General features: G+C 53.5%; 1 protein-coding gene across 2 annotated transcripts in view; it reads left to right on the top strand.

Annotated features, from left to right (window-relative positions):
* POLR1A (RNA polymerase I subunit A) overlaps nucleotides 1-18,399 on the top strand; it is an 84,627-nt gene extending 66,228 nt beyond the window's left edge. For both annotated transcript variants that reach the window (XM_086326557.1, XM_086326556.1), the window contains exons 23-34: nucleotides 481-702; nucleotides 1,815-2,029; nucleotides 4,354-4,521; nucleotides 5,553-5,688; nucleotides 6,157-6,314; nucleotides 11,182-11,308; nucleotides 12,913-13,023; nucleotides 13,628-13,924; nucleotides 14,853-15,053; nucleotides 16,256-16,373; nucleotides 16,858-17,022; nucleotides 17,399-18,399. In XM_086326557.1, the coding sequence (XP_086182683.1) occupies nucleotides 481-702; nucleotides 1,815-2,029; nucleotides 4,354-4,521; nucleotides 5,553-5,688; nucleotides 6,157-6,314; nucleotides 11,182-11,308; nucleotides 12,913-13,023; nucleotides 13,628-13,924; nucleotides 14,853-15,053; nucleotides 16,256-16,373; nucleotides 16,858-17,022; nucleotides 17,399-17,499 (2,019 nt within the window). In that variant the 3' untranslated portion in view covers nucleotides 17,500-18,399. The remainder of the gene's footprint in view (nucleotides 1-480; nucleotides 703-1,814; nucleotides 2,030-4,353; nucleotides 4,522-5,552; nucleotides 5,689-6,156; nucleotides 6,315-11,181; nucleotides 11,309-12,912; nucleotides 13,024-13,627; nucleotides 13,925-14,852; nucleotides 15,054-16,255; nucleotides 16,374-16,857; nucleotides 17,023-17,398) is intronic.
* Nucleotides 18,400-21,169: the final 2,770 nt, after the last annotated feature.

Below are 21,169 nucleotides of genomic sequence, written 5' to 3'. Positions count from 1 at the left end.
CTCATGTCTACACCCAGGCCCTCTGACTCACAAGCCCATGGTTTTCATTCCATGCCTTACTGGCCCAAGAGGGATCATCAGCATTGGCTGAGCAGTCCCCCAGGTTTTGCAGATTGGGAAACTGAAACTGACATGGCCTGTTCAAGGTCATGAGCAGGTGGTCAGATTGAAAGTTAAGGGCCAGCTCCTTTCCACCCTGGTGCCTGTCCCCTCCTCCTTTCTTCCCAGAAATACCCATGTTCTGGAAGGACTCTGAGTGTCAAGGTTTCTGCCCCATGACCTCAGCTCCTGAGACTGCCAGCTCCCGACTCTGGTTGGCACCGAGTGAGCCCCTGGTTAGCAGCAGGTACTCAGCCCCCCAAGGGGCATCGTGAGGGCTCCACATGGGCCACCTCCTGTGAGCTTTTGTGAGTTGTGTGCCATGGCCTTTGTGTTACACCCTCACCTCTTCTTTCTTGCTTGTGTGGTCTGTTTGTCTAGGTAATAATGAAAACGAAGCATCTCCATGAAGTTTTATCCAGAGCGGATCCCCAGAAAGCTCTCCGTCATTTCAGAGCCATCAAAAAATGGCACAGCAAGCATTCCAACACCCTCCTGAGGAAAGGCGCCTTCTTGAATTACTCCCAGAAAATTCAGGCAGCTGTGAAAGCCTTGAACCTTGAGGGCACAAACCAGAACGGCCGCAGCCCCGAGACTTACCAGGTGATGCTGGAGGAGGTGGGGGATCAGTGGGGTTGAGGGGATGAGGGGTTGTTTTCCTGGTGGAAGGTCCAGCCATGAAATCTAGCTTCATTCACTGTTGGCCAGGAAAAATGGCACTCAAATATCATTTTAAGGAGGGGAAATCTGTACAAAGAGGCCTCCCCAGTGGCTTAGAGGTAAAGTATCCACCTGTAGTGCAGGAGACTCAGGTTCAATCCCTGAGTCAGGAATATCCCCTGGAGGAAGGCATGGCAACCCACTCCAGTATTCTTGCCTGGAGAATCCCAATGGACAGAGGAGCCTGGAAGGCTATACCCCATAGGGTCACAAAGAGTCAGACATGACTGAAGCGACTGAGCACGCATGCATGCATCTTTACTAAGGTGTGGACAGGGTTCCAGGCAGCTAACTAGGGCTGGTAAGTTGGGTTCCCCAGCCTCCCCGAGGACGTGAACAGTCATCAGGAGTGGAGAAGGTGGCCGTGGGCAGAGACCACGTGACAGGAGCCCTCAGTTGAGAGACTGGGGCTCAGAGACCCCTTAGGGTCGGGACTGGATGTCCAGCCTTCCTCTCCTCCCTCTTTCCCCTCTTCTTCTGCCATCTCCCACCTTCTAAGCATAGCTGAGCCAGGAGGCAGGGGAACACTTTGAAGCGGTTGCTATGGGACAGCTTCAGGGCATCGGGCATGTGAAAGCCTGGACAGGGGACAGACAGGGATCAGCACAATCACCTGACTCATGGTGACTGTGTCCTCATGGGCCTGAGACAGCCCTGGTTTGCCTCTCATCCCAGGATGATTATTAATAATGTTGCATTTTATTCTACAAGAATTGCAGTTTGGAGAGTAGCTTATATGGTCGCCCTGCTTGTGCTTGAAGGGCCACAATGAATGGCTCCTAGAGTCGTGGTCACGCAGTGCGCCCTGGGATGGATTCGGTTCTCTGTCCTTCCAATGTCAAGATGACTTTCCTGTGCTGTCAGATTTCTGTCTCTTTCCCATGCTGTCATTTGAAGCAAGGGCCTTTGATCCTCCTCATCCTACTGGACACCCCAGGAAGAAAAGCCCATTCCTGGTGTTGTCCCACATAGCTGAGTCCTGTCCTTCCTTCCAGATGCTGAGGATGTGGGCTGAGTTAGACGAACAAAGCCGGAGGAAGTACCAGAAGAAGGCGGCTCCTTGTCCCGACCCCAGTCTGTCTGTCTGGCGCCCAGACATCTACTTCGCATCTGTGTCAGAAACATTTGAAAAGAAGATGGACGACTACAGCTGCGAGTGGGCAGCTCAGGCAGAGCGGAGTTACGAGAAATCGGGGCTTTCTCTCGACAGGTAATAACATTGACCTTTTGCACCTGCAGAGGGAGACTCTGCTTCTCTCAGGCCCTTCCCTGCCCACTCCGGCAGCCTCCTGGGTCTGAGACTCCAGTAGGAGGAAGGGAAGTGAAACAGAGGGCACCTTGCAAGCCCTGAGGGCTGCGGGACAGATGAGAGCTTAGGCAGGAGTGCGTCCCCCACCTGAGCCAAGATGGAGGAGACTGCTCTGTGGGGAAGGAGACTCAACATAGTGACCGTTCTTTTGAGTGTGGGATGGTAGGCATGGCTCAGTGAGAGGCAGGGAATCTGGTCAGCAGCTGCCAACCCTGGGACCTGGCACAGGTCATCCTTTGCCCTTTGACACCACATCTTAGCCTTTTGTAAGGGGCTGGGTCTGATGATTCCACTGACCCTTTGAGCTTCGAGTTTCAAAGCTTCGAGGAGGAAGGACCACATGGAGTCCCCAGCTTGGACTTGTTCACAGAAAAATAAAACAAGGAAAAGAAATTAATTAATATGAAAAATAAAACTTTTGTCAGCTGTAAATTTAATATGGCGTAATGTGATATTGTTGCTCAAAGCTAATATAAATAACTATCGTGATTAAAAGTAGAATGTTAAGGAATTAATGAACAGTTCCTTGATCATTGCTGTCTTTGACTGCATTTGAAGTAGAGTTTGGGCTTCCCATTCCCAGGTGATGCAGTGGTAAAGAACCTGCCTGCCAATGCATTAGACACAGATTCGACCCCTGGATCAGGAAGATCCCCTGGAAAAGGAAATGGCAGCTGACTCCAGTATTCTTGCCTGGAAAATTCCTTGAACAGAAGAGCCTGGGAGGCTACAGTCCATGGGGTTGCAAAGAGTCAGATACGACTTAGTGACTAGTGACTTACCAAGACAAGTGGGAAGCCAGGCATGGACTAGCACTGAGGCAGAGTGAATTGAAAGGTGATATGTACCCCCAAGGAATGTCTGCTGGGGCATTGGTCTCAGAGCAGTCATCAGGGGGTCCTTCCCTCTCAATTCTCTTAGCCTGGCCTGCAGAGCTGGAGGCCTGAGATCACCTGCTCTAGCTTGGCTGCATGTCCTGCACCTGATGAAACCCTGCCAGATACACAGGGAGTCTGAGGGTCCAGGGAGTGGGACTGCGACAGGGGGAGGAGCAAAGACAGATTCTTGGGTGGAGGACCTGGAGTGGAGGGACAGCTGTCACTTTTTACGCCTTAAACTGATTGCTCCAGCCAGGCCTCAGAGGTATGAAGATGGAGTACTATATCACAGCAGGTTGTGGTTTAGCTGCCAGCTGGGTTTTCCCTGAAAGAGCAAGGCCCTGATTCCCTTTCACCTTCCTCCCTGCCGCTCAGGATGCTGCCATTTACTTTCAGAAGGACCACGTGGGTCCTCCCTCCAACTGTGCTGCATCAGGAGTGGCGCAGGCTTAGCCCCCGGGAGCATCACTTGGGTTCGGTGGGCCGAGATGGGGAGGCAAGTGTGCTGCCATGACTCTCACAGAGGCTCTGTTAGCAAGCCCCAAGCTCTGGGGGCAACCCCAACGTATTCGAAGGTTTTTTCTGTCAGGAATACTGATATGCACTCAAACCTCACTGGTTTGAAGTAGTTGGGAGAGAATACATATCAGGTTAGCGAAAAGTCTGATTTTTATTAATAAAAAGAACTTGCGTAGAAATGTAGTTTTATTACTTTCCTCTGTACTCACACATAAGGTCCATTTAGTCTTGATTTACTGAGTCAATTCCTTGTCCTGTGTGCTGGGGTCACACAGTGTTTCTGTAGCTGTTCTAAAAATAGGAAAAAGGGTTATTAGTAAGTTACAAAGGTTACAAAATCATATAGCACGCATACTTCCAAAGTGGCCCATAGCCACTTGCACTAATTAAGAAGATAAGTGCCCTATTCCCGCCTCCCCGACCAGATCCCCTTGCTTGTTCCGTGAACCTCTCCCTAGTTTCTACAGAGGGAGGTTTCAGCCCTCTCCAAGCTGTCATAGCCAGTGGGGAATAAAGAATTAGCCAAGGGAAATGTGAACAGTGAGTTCACAGGTTCCATGACATTCTCTGGGTAGACGTGAGCAGTCTGAACGTGGACACCCAGCGCTTCAGCCACCCAGCTGGGCTTTGTGCTGCGTCATTTAGGACATTTCAGGGTCATTGGCAGGAACTGAAGGCTTAGAAGGACCATTTGCCTGGTAAAACAAGCCCAGAAGGAGGACGAGGCATCAGGTGCATGCACCCTGCTCACAGGGTCTGTCGTCAGCTCGTGACAGGCAGGTGGTGTCTGTGTCTCTGACCCCTGATGTCCCCCCACCCTGTTTCCAGTTTGAGGACTCTGCTGCAGCTCAAGTGGCAGCGCTCTCTATGCGACCCGGGTGAGGCCGTGGGCCTGCTGGCCGCCCAGAGCATCGGGGAGCCCTCCACACAGATGACGCTCAACACCTTCCACTTTGCCGGCAGAGGCGAGATGAACGTCACCCTGGGCATTCCGAGGTGGGCTTCAAGGGTACACAGGCAGGGTCTGTCCAAGCCTGCTCCTGGGAAGGAGGGGATTTCATTAGAGTGTGAAAGTGTGTGTGTGTGTGTGTATGAGTGAGAGTGTGTGTGTATGAATGTGTGTGTGAGTGTGTATGAATGTGAATGTATGTATGAATGTATGAGTGTGTGGGTGAGGGTGTGTGTGAGTATGAATATGAGAGTGTGGGTGGGTGTGTATATGAAGTTTTGAGAGTATGTGTTTGTGAAAGAGACAGGGTCATCAAAGCGGGGGTCATGGTTGGAATTTCCGGAGCCCAACTGGTTTCTGCACTTGGATCCATGCCCAGGCTTCTCAGCATCTCCATTTAGCTCTCCACCAACTCCTGGATCCCAGTTTCCTGGAATGCTTGTGAAACTGCAGGCTCCCGGGGTCAGGCCCTCTGGTTGCCTGGCTCTGGGGGTACCACTCACCTAGAACAGAATCCAGAGGGACCCTGGCTTTTCAGGTCAAAGTGTGCACCCTGCAGGATGATGGCTGCTGGGTGAGAGGAGAGAACAGAGATCACGCTCACCTGCCCGGCCTGGCCGCTTTCTAGCTGAGTGACTCAGGCTCCTCAGCTTTCTCAGCCTTGGGGTTTGTGGGGAGGAGGAGGGCAGGGGCCGCAGCCACTGAGCCGTGGCTGAGGCCTGGCTGTGGTCCTTGTGCCTAGTAGGAGCGCTGCAGACACTGGTTCCCTTCCTTGAGTCTCTCGTTTGTTCGGTAAGCCCTTAGTAAGCACTGTAAGTGAGGCATAGGTGACAGGGAGCAAGAAGACACAGCCCTGTCCTTGAGGAGCCCATGCTTCAGTGGAGGAAGCTGACTGCAGAGTCCCTTGCTGTCACATACAGGGCCAGAGCAGGGACACCCTGATCAGCTTATTTCCTCCTCAAGATCCTAAGGTCCCTTGCAGATCCTGAAAGAACTCCAGCATGTTAATGAGAAAGACTTTGCAAAACAGAGACTCCAGGTGCTGCTTTGGCTCAGATGTGCCCTTGTTCCATGACAGGTTGCGGGAGATCCTCATGGTGGCCAGTTCCAACATCAAGACGCCGATGATGAGTGTACCTGTGTTCAATACCAAGAAAGCACTGAAGAAAGTGAAAAGCCTGAAGAAGCAACTCACCAGAGTGTGTCTCGGGGAGGTAATGATCTCCCTCAGAACCGGCTGCAGGCGTTTTCCTGTGTCTCCTCCATCCATCCTCCCATCCAGGAAGAAGGGCCTTTGTCAGCTCTTCTGACTCTGGGCTCAGACTTCACCAGTGAGAGAGGCAGGCTTCCTCTGCCAAGTGCTGAGCAGGGGTGGGTCAGGAAGCTTTAAAAGTAACCACTGGTTCTGCAGCACTCTTATGTGCCTTACAAATAAAGATACTTTCTTGATTAACTTACCAGCCCTACTGGAGCCCTCCCCCTGCAGCCTCAGGCCCTTCTCAGGAGGTGTGACCTACAGGGCGGGGGTCCCTCTCCCTACCCTGAGAGGGATCTACATTAGTAGCGCTCATTTTAAACTTTGGCTCATGGTCCCAGCCCCTGTGCCTGCAAACTCAGTGTTCCCACTTATAATGCTCAGTCCCAGGCATGGGGCACACCGGGTCCTGTCTGTCTGATTCTAGGTGTTGGAGAAAATTGATGTCCAGGAGTCCTTCTGTATAGGGGAGAAACAGAACAAGTTCCGGGTATACCAGCTGCGGTTTCAGTTCCTGCCACATGCGTACTACCAGCAGGAGAAGTGCACGAGGCCCGAGGACATCTTACACTTCATGGAAACCAGGTCAGGACTCAGGCCATTTGACTTTGGCACATTCTTATTGTATGACTTTGTCATCGACCTCGAGGGCTCCTGGCCAGAGAACTCCCAGGGCCTGAGGGCTCTTTCCCAGATGATTCGCTCAAGGGAAGTGTTTAGGAAAACAGGAGGTCCTGCAGCCTCATCTGGCTTGTGGGTGTGACTCCATTGCCCTGCCTGCCTCCTACTCTCTGGCCCATGAGTTTCATCTACTCATATTTGGAGGATTTAAGGTATAGGAGTACATGGACCATAAAGAGAACAGAACTTTATCAGAGGGATGGTGCTGTGATGTCAGACCAGCATGTGGTGTTCATTTCTGACATGACGTGGTTCTTAATACGTTTATATTCTGTCAGGAAGGAGCCCTGTGCTAACAACATGCTGCTCTTAAACTTAGCTCTATAATTGGGATTAACCTCCAGCTTTTTAAAATAATTTTATGTATTTATTTTGGCTGTGCTGGGTCTTGTCATGGTGCGGCCTTTTGTCTAGTTGCCCCAAATGGGGGTTACTCTCTAGATGTAGTGCAGAGGCTTCTTACTGCGGTGGCTTCTCTTGTTTTGGAGCATGGGCTCCAGGGCACTCGGGCTTCAGTAGCTACAGTGCGTGGGCTCAGTTGTTGTGGCTCCTAGACTCTAGAGCACAGGCTCTCAGTAGTTGTGGCACATGGGCTTAGTTGCTCCGAGACATATGGTATCTTCCTGGATCAGGGATCAAACCACGTCTCCTGTCTTGGCAGGCAGATTCTTTACCACTGACCCACCAGGGAGGTTCTACCTCCACCTTTTTATGGAAAAGATCTGGTTCCTTTCTGGTAGGGAGATTGAGCATCCATTTTTCTCTCAAGTTCAAGTCACTGTTAGACACTGTTAGACACTGTAGCATGGGCTACAGTGCTGAGTGCCCAGGATTTGGAAGGGGTTTCATATCAGGGCTGGTGCAAGCCAACAAGAGCCAATAAAGCACTGCTGACTTGCCACCCGACCCTGGATGGTGGAGCGCAGACTCAAATGGCTGCGGGGTCGGCAGGTAAGAAGGCCGGTGAGGCATTTGGGAGCCCCTGGCCAGCTGGAGAGCATGTCATCTGCCTCGAGAGGGCAGGAATGTGGGCCAGGGTGGCCAGACCTTCTGATTCAAAAAAAGTAATAACAAAACTACCTCTCTCTTTTTTCCTGTCTTTGGTTGTTTTGTGTGTGTGTGTGTGTGTGTGTGCTTGCTCAGTCGTTTCAGTCATGTCTGACTCTTGGCGACGCTATGGACTGTAGCCCACCAGGATCCTCTGTCCGTGGGGATTCTCCAGGCAAGAATACTGGAGTGGGTTGCCATGCCCTCCTCCAGGGGATCTTCCCAACCCAGGGATCGAACTCACGACTCATTATGTCTCCTGCATTGCAGGTGGATTCTTTACCACTAGTGCCACTTGGGAAGCCCTTGTTTGCTTTTACTTTTATAAATTAGTCTCTAATTTGTAAGCATTTACAGCTAATTCATATCTTTGTAAAAGCCCGTTGAGGCTCAACTAGACATGTTAACAGGATTTGGCCACGGACCCCTGGCCCCTGTCTTCAGTCTGGAACAGCCCTCAGGTCTTCCAATGCTACTCTGAATCAAAGAACCAAGGGCAGGGTGGAGGCAGGATGTCCATCCACACAGTGATTCCACAAATATTTGCTGAGTGCCGCCCACTTGCAGGGCAGTCCTGGGGTAGTGTGGCCAGGAGGGAGCGACTGTCTTGCCCAGGCCCTCTTCTTCCCTCTCACCTGAAGACCTGGGCTGGCTGCAGCCTGGCCCCACTAAGCAGGTGGCGTATAGGACGGCCAGGGTTGTTTAGATGACCTTGGATGTGAGCTCAGCCCTTTGGATGGGGGAGCCGGCCGGGCTCTGGGGAGCATGTGCGTCACCCCTCGCCAGGGTGGAGGAGGCTCATTCTGTCAGGAGTGCTCTCGGGGTGCTGGGTCATGTCGCAGGAGACCGGACGCCAGCTCAATAATTAACTGGGAGGAACACCTCTCCCTGCGTGCCACGTGTTTGTGCTGGCCAGGCAGCCCTTGTCTGAGAAACGGGAATTAGGATCATGTGGCCTCTTGAGAATTACCGAGAGCGGGCCGATCGGCCCTATTTCCATGCATCTCAGGTGTAGGCAGGAAAGTCGCATGAGGTGTGCACCATGCTGTGCCCAGAGTTCTTTCTCTTTATATTCACTTGGGGGATTGAAAATCCATCACTGTTTAAAAATTTCTTCTTGTTAGGGAGAACCCTGACTTCTCTTCTCAGTGGTGAAATTAGTCGGCTCCTTAGTCAGCTCCTACTTGGCATTTGGCTAGAGTACTTAAAGAGCTGTGATAAAGCTATGGGCCCTCGCCCTTGGTGAAGCTACTCTGTGGCTTGGGCAGGCAGGGTTCAAGCGAGAGAGCAGCATCAGGGGGTGAGTGGTTGGGCTGCCTTTGCCAGGCCTGCGCTGTGCAGGCCCCATGCAGACCATGTGGGGATGGGAATGTGCCTTCAGAAGGGTGACCACACCCCCACACACACCCCCAGAAGCTTTTTCTTTTTTCTTTCTCCTTCTCCCCTTTCTCATCTCTCTCCACCTCTTTTCTGTCTCTCTTCCCTTTTCCCCTCCCTTTCTTCCCTTCTTTTGAATCATGAAACTTTACTTTCTTGACTGCACTGCGTGGCTTATAGGATCTTAGTTCCCCAACTGCAGGGATCGAACCCGCAGCCCCTGCAGTGGAAGCATGGAGTCTCAACTACTGGACTGCCGGGGATTCCCTCATGAGACTCTTTTTCCATAAATGGGAGAGAAAAAAGATAGAAACACATGAGGTGCTTCCCTAATGGAGACAAATAAGCCATGAAGCTCTCCTAAATATTCCTCCTGGCACCCATCCCTTTGGGTGTGTGTGGAAATGATTCAGAAGGCAGGCTGGGGCTGTGAGGTGGGAAGAATACTGAGCTCAGAGGCAGGAGGTGCGTTCCGACCTCCGGTCCCCAGCTGTGTCACACCAGGTTGGCTTCTGTGAGACTGACCCTGCACATGGCAGGTGGTGGAGCTGTTGGCAGGCACCTTCGGAAACAGCCAAGAGTCATGTTCCCTTTGGTAATTAATTCATGTGGGAGGGAGGTTTCTCCGCTGCTGCCCCCGTCCGGCTCCACCTCAGTTGTCACATTCTGACAGATGGCATGACCTTCACAGAGTGATCACTGTGGGCCTGTGGTGACTGACTGCGCCCTGACTCTGGGCGTGTGGCAGGAGTGGTCCCCACAGTTGCAGATGAGGTCAAGGCCCTCGTCTGTCTCTGTCTAGACTCTGGCAGAGCAGAGACCTGAACCTGTCCTTTCAGAAGCATCTCTTCCTCCCTCTCTTCCCAGTTGATTTTATATCTTTCTAAAGTCAAGCTGGGCATCTCCCTATCTGGCCCTCTTGTTCCTGTTCCTCCTGCCTGTTGACCAGGCTTTTTCCTGGATCAGTGGGTAAGGAGCCTTCCAAAGGCAGAAACCTCAGCCAAAACCATGTACAGCTTTAAAAACTTGGGTGGGGGGGGGGGTTGGAAATTGGGAGGGAGAGTAGCAGTCTGTTGCTTTTACTGAACAAAATAGTAAACACGTGACCGGCTCACTCCTCCAGTTAAGGTGCTGAGTGCCTGTCGTTTCATCCTGGCTTTGCCCCCTGGGCTGGCACGTGGCAGGCACCTCACAGATGCTCAGAGAACACAGGCTGGCTGGCTGGGCAGATGAGGAACTGATAGTTTGTATAATTAAAAGCAGTCCATTTGGTGTGCTGTTATAGCCTGACTCAGAAGACCAGCAAGAGGATATATGAAGACAGGAGCAGGGGACAGGAGACAAGGTGGGCGACGAATAGATAACCCAGGAAGAGGGGCCGGGGAAGGCCTGCTGGGCTCTTTCTGCCTCGCGTTAGTCCTTTTAACTTCCTTTGGTTCTAACCTGTCGATGGGCTTCCCTGCTGGCTCAATGGTAAAGACTTTAGCTGCCAATCAAACCCATGGGTCGGGAAGATCCTCTGGTGAAGGAAATGGCAACCCACTCCAGTATTCTTGCCTGGCTATGGACAGAGGAGCCTGATGCGCTACAGTCCATGGGGTCTCAAATGAGTTGGGCAGGACTGAGCAACTAAACAACCACCACCACAGTCTGTCGACGTGCTTTACTCCCACAAAGTACGTTATCACTGCCTTGGAGACTCTGATAAGCTCTTCCACATCTTAGCTCTCTCATCAAATTGTCAGGGCTCCCACACCAAGGAGATAGAAGTTGTCAGCCCCAAGCACTTCCTGGAGATGCGGTAGGTGGGCTGGGGGCAGCCCTGGCCCCAGCCTGGGTGCCCCTCCTACTGAAGGCCCTGCTGTACTGGTTAGCTGGCCCCACACAGCACCAACAACTGTCACTTATTAAGCAGCCAGCCTGCCAGGCCCCATGACAGATTTTGGTGGACGTGGGGGTGTTTCTGATCCCTAAAGCAAGATTGCATGACACCCACACTTTCCAGACAAGAGAAGTAAAGTTCAGGAGATCATCGGTGGTGATTGAGGCCATGCCCCCTGGGAATGGCCCAGGAGACCATTGGTGGTGATCCAGGCTGTGCCCCCTGCGAATGGTGGAGCACACTTTCAGCCCTGCCTTTCTGATGCACCGTATGTGCCCCCTCAGCCCAAAAATAGCAAGAGGGGAAAGAAATGAGCCGACTGGAGAGGCAAGGTCTCTGTCTCCTGAATCAGTCCCCAGCGTCACCTCAAGTGGGCGAAGTCCTTAGAGCACCTTATCCCCGCAGTGAAGGAAGAGTGGAGATGCTGGTACTGAACGGGGCTGCGGGGCTTTCTTCTAATTTTAGATTCTTTAAAATTCTGATGGAAGCCATCAGGAAGAAGAACAGCAAAGCATCAGCTTTCAGAAATGTGAACACGCGGAGAGCCACCCAGCGGGATCTAGACAATGCTGGCGAGTCAGAGAGGAATCGGGTGAGCAAGTCCCCTGGGGGCCCCTTGGGGACCATGACAGGGAGGTCCAAGGCTGGGGCCCCCTTAGGGTGGTGACTCACTGAGTCTGCTCTCCTGGGATGGCTCTGTGACTGTTTTCAGTGCTCCTTGCACTCCTTCCTAGGGTTGGCCCCTCTCTCTGCTTACCTTGGCTTGTGTGTGTGTGTGTGTGTGTGTGTGGCCACATAGCATGTGGGGTCTTAGTTCCCTGACCAGGGATTGAACCTGTGCACCCTGCGTTGGGAGCATGGAGTCAGTCTTAACCACTGGACCACCAGGGCAGTCCCTTACCTGAGGATTTATCTGCTGCTCTGAGAGCCGAGAAGCAGTGTTTCCTTCTTGGGTGTGGAGGGCCACGACAGGGACCTGCCACTGGCAGCCACCCAGGGCGGCCTGCCTCGCCCTGGGTGCGGGCCCCAGCTCATCCGTCTGTCTGCTCTCAGGGCCCCCTCTCCTCTGTAGGTAATTTTTTTTTATCCTGAGGATAGACTCAAAGTAATGATACCTACTAGACTTTTGGAAGTTTTTTTATCTGTTTTCACTGGCTCTGGCTTTGGCTTACCTAGGCCAGATAAACTGAGACTCACAGAGTACTGGGCAGGGACCAGAGAGGCATTCTGAAGCAGGGAAGTTGGGCTTCAGTGATGGAAAAGGAAGGAGCCAGAGGGAAGCCATTGGAGGCAAAATAATCCAGAAATGATGATACCTTATCTGGGTCAGGAAGATCCCTTGGAGAAGGGAATGGCAACCCACTCCAGTATTCTTGCCTGTAAAATTCCATGGACAGAAGAGTCTGGCAGGCTACAGTCCATGGGGTTGCAAAGAGTCGGACACAACTGAACGACTAAGACATACATATATACATCTGCCCAGAGATGCAGAGGCAGTGTGGAGCCAACTCCCTGGGTCTTGTCTGGGCCAACAGTTGGCTGTTCTCTGCTTGGACGGGGGTGCAATGAAGACTGGTCCCATCCTTTTCCAGCTCCGTGATTTCAGCTATGACACCTCCTCTCTCTGGGTTTGTCTCCTCATCCCTAAAATGAGGATCTGGCCTAGACAGAATTCCAGGTCTCCTGCCCTGGAGTCTACCAATTGGAATGTCTTTGGAAGGCTGCCCAGTCTTAATTCACCCAGGAGGAGATCATAAAGAACTAGGTGCCAGGGTCAGGAAAAATGAATAAATATTTAGTTTCTGAAATGCCAAGGTAATTCTTTTCATCTCCACCCAAAGCATAAATACTTGGAACAATATTAGCACCATCTTCTTTTAATGACTTGGAAAGCCTTGGTACTTTTTTTTTTTTCTTAATACAAGGTTTTATGAGTGGTATGTGTAAAGATTTAGGCTGAAGAGAAGGAAGTATGGAATCCAGGGGTGGGTAGGTGGGTGGAAGGGATGTAGATGGAATTGGGAAGGTGGTAGGTACTGTGTGATGAATAGGTGGGTGAGAGGCAGGTGAGTGGCTGGGTGGCTAAGTAAGGAGACAGGCGGGTGGATGGGTGACCAGTATGGTGCATGGATAGATGGCTTCACCAGGCACGTGGTATTGGAGCTCATCTTTCTCTTCCTTTTCCTGGAACCCCAGGGAGAGCAGGAGGGCGACGAGGAAGAGGAGGGGCACATTGTGGACGCTGAAGCTGAGGAGGGAGATGCTGACGCCTCAGATGCCAAACGCAAGGAAAAACAAGAGGAGGAGGTGAGGGGCCTTTGGCCGAGGTGACACCTCTGTCACACCTGAGGGCTGCCCTCCCTGGGTGTGTAAGGACATGCCTCTGCATCATGCTGGAACCATGGGGAACCTTGAAGCAAAACCAGTCTGCCAAACACAACCATTCGATGGAGAAGGTGGTGTTCGTGGGGTGACGAATAGACAGGAGCCGGCCCAGGGCTGCCCTTAAGGACTGGCTGTCCCTGTACCTGAATCAAATTGGGGGACCCCAAGGCCTTCGGGAGGGAAAGTCAGGCCACCTTCTGTCTTTACAGAAAATGAGTCCTTCCCCTTCCCTCTTTCAGTCCTTTACCACCACGATTGCTGCTGGTATGGAGGGGCCAGTAGGGCTCCCAGGTGAGAGAGCTAGAGGTGGGGCACACAGCTCCGAGGAGGGGGCCCTGGGACTGAGGGGCTGGTGTCCCCAGGGGGCAAACAGAGGGCAGAGGCCAGGCCGATAGAGCCGGTGGGGCTGGGGTCAGCCAGCAGATGAGAGCTCTTCTGGGGGTGGGGGGTGGCACTTGTTCTGCAAGGTCAAGTTCAGGTTGCTGGTCGGGCCCAAGTGACGTGGCCTGCATTCCAACCCTGCCAGGTCGACTATGACAGCGAGGAGGAGGAGGAGAAGGAGGAAGAGGAGAAGGAGGAAGAGGACATTCAGGAGGAAGGGACCGGCCTCAAAGAAGGCGTTCAGCAGGAGCAGGAGGAAGGCGGCTGGGCCCCCGAGGAGAGCTCGCTCCCCGGTGCCCCCCTGACGCAGCCACAGAAGCGCGCCCGAAGCCGGGAGCCCCAGGGGGCCGAGGCGGTGGAGCGCCGGGCACAGGCGGTGCGCGAGTGCCATCCGTTCATAGAGGACTACCAGTATGACACACACGGCAGCCTGTGGTGCCAGGTCAGTACCTGTGAGGGGGTCACCAACCCCAGATCACAGCCCCCTCTTGGGCCCGCTCACTCTGACTTTCCAGTAACAGCCTGTAGGGGTTTGAGGCATCAGGCCCTGAAGGTACTTTCATGTGGGAACTTCAGGCCTCAGTACAACCCGTGTGTTGATGCACATCACAGAGGCCGGCAGACACTGTGTTCCTCACACCACCTTTCTGCCTGGTACCACTTCCAGGATTGCAGTGTCCCTGGAAGGCTCACTGGTCTGGATGCCTAGACGTCTACACATACACTGGCTTTAGTCCTTTCCTTTGATCCAGTTCAGTGATTCGTAAATGGTAGCACAGATATGAGTCATTGACCAGAAGTACACGTACAGAGGGATGTGTGTTACACTTTGTGGTCATTGAAAGGATATCAAGGGTGATGTTGAGTGGAGCTCATGTTGAGTGGAGGTGAGTTTCACCAATGACATCTGTGAAAATGGAGGATTGCAGTGTCCCTGGAAGGCTCACTGGTCTGGATGCCTAGACGTCTACACATACACTGGCTTTAGTCCTTTCCTTTGATCCAGTTCAGTGATTCGTAAATGGTAGCACAGATATGAGTCATTGACCAGAAGTGCACGTACAGAGGGATGTGTGTTACACTTTGTGGTCATTGAAAGGATATCAAGGGTGATGTTGAGTGGAGCTCATGTTGAGTGGAGGTGAGTTTCACCAATGACATCTGTGAAAATGGATGGCGCTCTGCTGTTTTCACCTCAGTCTGTGGGACCGGACATGGCTGCAGTGTGGTCATTAAGTCAGCCCACGTTCACGTGCCAAGTCCACCGCCTGGCTTGCCCCAGTGGGGCTTGGAGGGGTCTCTCAGGGACCCTGAGTGGTGTGGGGCTGGGGCAGCCCTGTCTCCTGGCTCAGCTCCCCTTCCTCTTGCAGGTGACGCTGAAGCTCCCTCTCATGAAAGTCAACTTTGACATGAGCTCCCTGGTAGCGTCCTTGGCCCAAGGAGCCGTCATCTATGCAACCAAGGGTATCACAAGGTGCCTCCTGAATGAGACCACCAACAGTAAGAATGAGAAGGAGCTTGTCTTAAACACAGAAGGCATCAACCTCCCGGAGCTGTTCAAGTACGCCGAGGTGCGTGTCTCCTCAAGGTCGCATGCTGATGGGTCCTCACACCAGCTCAGGCTCCAGCCGCTCTGTCCTGGCCTTTCCTGGGCTATTCACGCTTCTAACCCACGGTTCCCAAACCAAGTCTGCAGCCTAGGCCACCTCTTGGGGATCTCCAGTGCACATGAGCCTGGTTAAGATTCGCAGAACGAAACTTGCTTAACTTTACTGAACCCAGAGTTTCCCAAATTAATTTGCATGTAGTTTCTTTTCTTGGAAATCGAAACCTCCGAACATAGACTTGTAAGAAATAGTTATACTGAGTGCTGGCTGGGGAGCTGCTTGGTTTATCTGATGAAGGGGGACCTGGGCCCCACCCAGCAAAGTCCTATGTATCCTGTTCCCCCTGCTTCCCAAGCACACCCATCCTTTCCTCTGAGCTCTCTGTTGCTGCTCCCCAGTTCACTTCATCTCCCAGAACCTTCTGAGATGCTCTCAATCCCCAGGCACAAGTCTTCCCCACTGCATTCCAGAGTTGCTGGGACCAGCCCACTCTTCCCTCGTCTGCAGTAAGCTGGCAGGGTCCTCCAGCCTCACACACATCCTCCCACAGCACTGCCCTGCACACGCCCCACCTCTGCCCAGAGCCTTTCACCAGCTGCTTCCCCAGAGGACAGAGCTGGAAGGGCTCAGGCCTCCCCAGCGTCAGCCACTGAAAGGGCACACTCGAGTCATGCCTGTGGGATTTGTCTTAACAAGGCCAGGTGACCCGCCGGGGTCTCTGCTGTCTCCTGTGGGGGTGACATGCCCTAGCACACAGCCACTGTGAGCCCCGCCCCGGGATGGCTGAATTGGAGCTTCAGGTCCCTGGAGAGGCCTGGCAGACCCCATGCCCGGCGAAGGAAATCGAATCTCTGCCAGGGAACTTGCCTCACCTACCAGCAGAGCCAGGTCTCTCTGTTACATAAACAAACACCTTTGTTCCTGACTCTGAAAGTGGATAGCGAATCATCTCCCGGCCCTGGCTGATGGTGAGAGAGACCCTGGGCCCAGCCAGCATGCTGTCAGCCGCTCCGCCCACACCATTCCTTAGGCTAGTCCTGGGCCACCTCACACCCACTTTGTCATCAGCTGCAGCCAAGGCGGCAGCGAGGCCCTGGGGTGGGACATGTCCTCGGGAGGGAGCAGAAGGCAAGGCCCTCCACAACATCCTCTCCCGCCTCCCCCAGGTCCTAGATCTGCGCCGTCTCTATTCCAATGACATCCATGCCATGGCCAGCACATACGGCATCGAGGCCGCACTGCGCGTGATTGAAAAGGAGATCAAGGACGTGTTTGCCGTATACGGTGAGAGGGGATGCGGGTGGCAGGCAGGAGGCCCCGGGTGCCGGTCTAGATCGTCAAGGAGCTGAAATATGGGTGCAGCGAGGGTGGAGCCCACGGGACCCTCAGGCCCCATGAAGAAGGGTCTCTGTGTGTCGGTCCTGTCAGTCCCGTCCCCAGGGCCTCCCCACCCGCCACGTGTTTCTGATCTTGGCCTCAGAGGGAAGAGGGAGAGTCTCTTCCTCGCCTCGCCTTCAGGATTTCAGTTCCCAAAGGCACGCAGTGCTGTAGCGGCTCATGTCCTGCAGGGCTGCTCCCCATGCTGCTAGAGGCAGTTGTGATGCCCGGGGACACAGGGCTGCCCACTGAGGTCGGGTCAGAGAGCTGAGTGAGTAGGTAATGGAGCCGGGTCGGGGGGAGCCCTGGAGTTAGGTGACGCTGCTCCCCCCTCTCCCCATCGCCTCTTCACTACTGAACCCCCATCCTGCTCTTGCCACCCCTGTGACAGGCATCACCGTTGACCCCCGCCACCTCTCGCTGGTGGCTGACTACATGTGCTTCGAGGGTGTTTACAAGCCACTGAACCGCTTTGGGATCCGGTCAAACTCCTCGCCACTGCAGCAGATGACGTTTGAGACCAGCTTCCAGTTTCTGAAGCAGGCCACCCTCATGGGTCAGTCGTGGGCACGTCCTTGGCCTTCCCCACCCCTGCCTGAATCTGTTCTGGGCAGACAAGGCTCATCCCTCAGGCACCCTTCCACAGCCTCGCACGTTGGGGAGAGCTTGGGCTGTCGGTACAGGAAGCGCTGGTGGGTGGGCACCAGACTGGAAGGCTACCTCTGCCTTTTGGAGGAGAGGGGAGGGTCTTCCTCTCTTCAAAATGCAGAAGCAATGTGGCCTTGTTCCCACCAGGCCCCAAGCTTCAGGACCACCCTCGTGGCTCTGGAGGTGCCCTAACCACCAAGCCTCTTGCTGAGTGCCCCCAACACCTGTCTCTTCCCCTCCCATCACCCCCAGCTATACCTTACAAGCACTCTTGTGTCTCCCAGGATCCCATGACGAACTGAGGTCCCCATCAGCCTGCCTCGTGGTCGGGAAGGTCGTCAAGGGTGGGACCGGCCTCTTCGAGCTCAAGCAGCCACTAAGATAGTGCCCCCTGCGCACCAGCCCGCCCGTCACAGGAGAGAACCGGGAGACCAGAGTCCTGGGCCGTTCACAGTGATGGTGCAGGGCCTGGCAGTGACTTTGGGGGTCCAAAGAGCAGCTGGCCTTTGAGCTGGACTGAGATCACCTGGGAAATGGATGAGTCGCTCATCCTCACCTCTTCCCATCTCAGGATGTGAATGAAGTCCTTACCAGATACCCCCCCAGACCCCCTAACCCCGGCTCAAAGTGGCCGGACCTCCCCCTGTGTTGCAGGATGCCTCGGAGGTGGAACCCCCGGACACCCCTAGGGTAGGGAGGTGAGGTCTCAGTGCTGTGAGCAGCCAGTGACTGCAGGCAGGCTTCCTGGGAGCTCAAAACGGGCAGAACACTGCTGCCCCTTGGCCTGCTTCTGCTGGCTGCACCAGCCGCTGGGGACAGAGTTCCGTAAGAGTCACTCCTGAGGTGCTCTCTCTGGACCAAGCACAGGATGGTAGAGACCTCTTGCTACCCACTTTCTATGCCTGGGGCATGTGGCTTCGCACCCCAGATCAGCCCTGCGCCTGGGGCAGGCCTCTCCGGGGCCCCAGCAGCTCACCCCCACCTGAAACCCTGAATCCCCAGCCGGGCTGCACTGTTGGAGTGAGTTGCCTGGCTGTCTTTCCCTAGCTCTGCTCTCAATCCAGCACTGAGGCCTGTGTCTCTCTATAGGCTCTGCCCCATCCGGGCCTCCCTTGACCTCTGGTACCAGCAGCATGGGGCCCTGGCATGGACAGAAAAGTCAAAGGACTTGGACCCAGGCTTTGTAGAACCAGAGGCTGTTTCTATTTTTGTCTAATGTTATTCCAACTCAGGCTGAGTAATAAACATCGCTGGAACCAGCCATTGGGAGGAGAAACATAGAAAAGACTTCAGGCTTTTGGTTTTGTTCTTGGCTCTTTGGTTTATGGTTTCTGTGTTGTGATTTGAGAGCCCACAACTGGAACTACTCAGCACAGTCACAGCTCAGATTCCTCTTCCTGTTTTTTTGGCAGAGGGTGTGGAAGGAGAGCTCAGCCTTGGCAGCCTCCCCCTCTGACCCCAGCCAGTCCCTGCAGTGTCCCCCGTCCACAACCAGCTTCTATTCCTGAGGCCAGGGGAGCAGAAGCCAGTGGGAAGGAGCGATGGCTGGGCTGGGAGGGGAGGCCTTGTCTGAGAAAAGTGACCACGCTACTCCCTCCAGACACATGATAACCAGACTCAGCCTGTGTGTCCTGCACTGGCACCAGGGGAAAGCTGGCAGAAACAGGACTCACCTGGGATTTCCCTGATGATACTGTGGTCAGGATGATACGCTTCCACTGCAGGGGCCACGGGTTCATTCCCTGGTTGGGGAACTAAGATCCTGCATACCCCACATGTGTGTGTGCTCGGTCATGTCTGACTCTTTGCAACCCTGTGGACTGTAGCCCACCAAGTTCCTCTGTCCATGGGATTTCCCAGGCAAGAATACTGGAGTGGGTTGCCATTTCCTTCTCTAGGGGAGCTTCCTGATTCAGGGATCGAACCCGAGTCTCTTGCCTTGGCAGGCAGATTCTTTACTACTGAGCAACAAGCATTAGTCTAATATGAGCAGGGTTGAGAATCTCCAACTTATTAGAATAAGCCCTGGGTTGTGCCAGGTCACAGCCAGCATCCCCTCTAATTGGTGAGTTGACTTCTCCATGTGAGTCAGACACCTGATTTCCCCACAAAGATCTTAAGGTCTGCATACCTGCCCTCAGGAAGCAGGTGGGTATGTGTGTGTGTGTATGAGATGAAGCTTTCATGGTGCCAAGAACACAGTGTGGTTCAAAGGACACCTTGATAGGCTCTACCTGGAGCCTCAGCAAAGAGGTGGTGACGCTTCTGGCCAGAAAGCGAGAGGTTTGTAGCTGCCTCCCAGCCCAGCACATCAGGTCACCTGCTCGCTCAACTTACAAGTTCCTAGCAGCAGGGCTCCTGCAGGGGCAAGAGGAGGGGACATGACCAGGAAATGTTTCTAGAAGCAGCTCTGAGAAGTTCCTATTTAAAAAGCTAAGCTTGAATTACTGAAAGAATCATGCCTTGAGTTCTTTAAGCAGCTCCTCGCTCCTCCCTGGAGAGGTAATCAAGAGCTCTGTTGAGTTCATACAGCTCTGGTTTGTTCACAGCCCCAGGGAGAGGCCAGAACCTGGTACCCGGGAACAGGGCTGAACACCTCAGCTCGCCTGGGCTGGGCTTGGTTGTCCCTGGAGCTGCTCAGCGCTTAAGCAGTTGCCCCTCTTTCCCTCTCCCCTCATCCTGCACTCACCCAATCTTTTTTTTTTTTTTTGATGTACTATCTTTCCATGGGTATCTTTTTTTTTTTTTTTAAGAAAGAGGTGGCAAGCTTCCCCAGTGACTCAGCAGTAAAGAATCTGCCTACTGATGCAGGAGACTTAGGTTCAATCCCTGAGTCAGGAAGATCCCCTGGAGGAAGAAATGGCAACCCACTCCAGTTTTCCTGCCTGGAGAATTCCAAGGACAGAGGAGCCTGGCAAGCTACAGTCCAAAGGGTTACAAAGAGTCGGACACAACCAAAGCAGCTGAACACAACGAGTTGTTTATTTTTCTGACTGCATGCCGGCATGCAGGATCTTAGCTCCCTATTCAGGGATCAAACCCATGCCCCTTGCAGTGAAAGCTCAGTGTCCTAACCACTGGACTGCCAGGGAATTTCTGCATACATGCAATCTTGATGCTCACTGCACCAGGCTCCCAAAGATATGGGAAGTACACAGGCCCTGCTTTGACTGAGCTCAGGGTCTAGGGCCCCAAACTGACAAGCACATGTGAAATTCAGCCTGTGTGACCCAGCCAGAGGCTGAGGAAGTCACGAGGCATTGCATGAACATGCACCCTGCCTCCCCCTGCCACTCGGGGTGAGGCCCTCACCCACGCAGCTGGCTTTGGGGAGAAGCCAGAGTGGGAAGGAGAAGTGAGGAGGCAGTCGGGTGCCCAGAAGCCAGAAGGGAGGGGAATGAGAATCAACAGTCCAGTCATCACTACCCTCCTCATGTACCCACTCCCAGCCCAGCTCCCCCACCTTCTCCCTCAATGGTACAGCCCCCCAGGCCTTTCTTTGTAAGTGGTAAGTCAACCCTGTTCAGAGGTCAGGCATCCACTGACCACTGCTTTCCACACTGGCTGCCCAGCACTATTATCTCAGGGAGCCAAGCCAGCCAGAAACCACAGGCCTCGGGTCTTCTTCTCTGATCCATGGTTCTTGCCTGGAAACATGAACTTAAAGTGCTGGTATATTGAACCAGTCAAACCTCAAGAATGGAGCTGAGCAGCATGGCTGCATTTCAGGCAAGAAACTGAGCTGTGAAATCGGACTCCTCCTGGAATCTTGGGACCTCAGCTGGCCTCTTTGTGCTTCAGTTTCCTTATCTGTAAAACAGTGATTAAAATTAAATCTGTTTATAAAAGCTCATGCGGCTATAAATGTTTACCTATATAGCAAGTGGTTTTCTAAGTGGGAGTGAGGGACAGTTTTGCCCCCTGGACATTCGGCCATGTCATCTGTGGTCATCACAGCTGGAGAGCAGGGGGTGCTACTGTTACCTAGTGGGTTGGGGCCTGAGATGCTGCTACATCGCCTACAATCCAAGGACAGTAAAGAATTACCCCTCCAC

The sequence above is a fragment of the Bos grunniens genome, chromosome 11, assembly GCF_055505025.1.
Source record: "Bos grunniens cultivar Pamir isolate PY7600 chromosome 11, Bosgru_T2T1.0, whole genome shotgun sequence".
Taxonomy (NCBI): Eukaryota; Metazoa; Chordata; class Mammalia; order Artiodactyla; family Bovidae; genus Bos; species Bos grunniens.
Note: the sequence above shows the minus strand (reverse complement) of the source record. Positions and strands in the feature narration are given on the sequence as shown.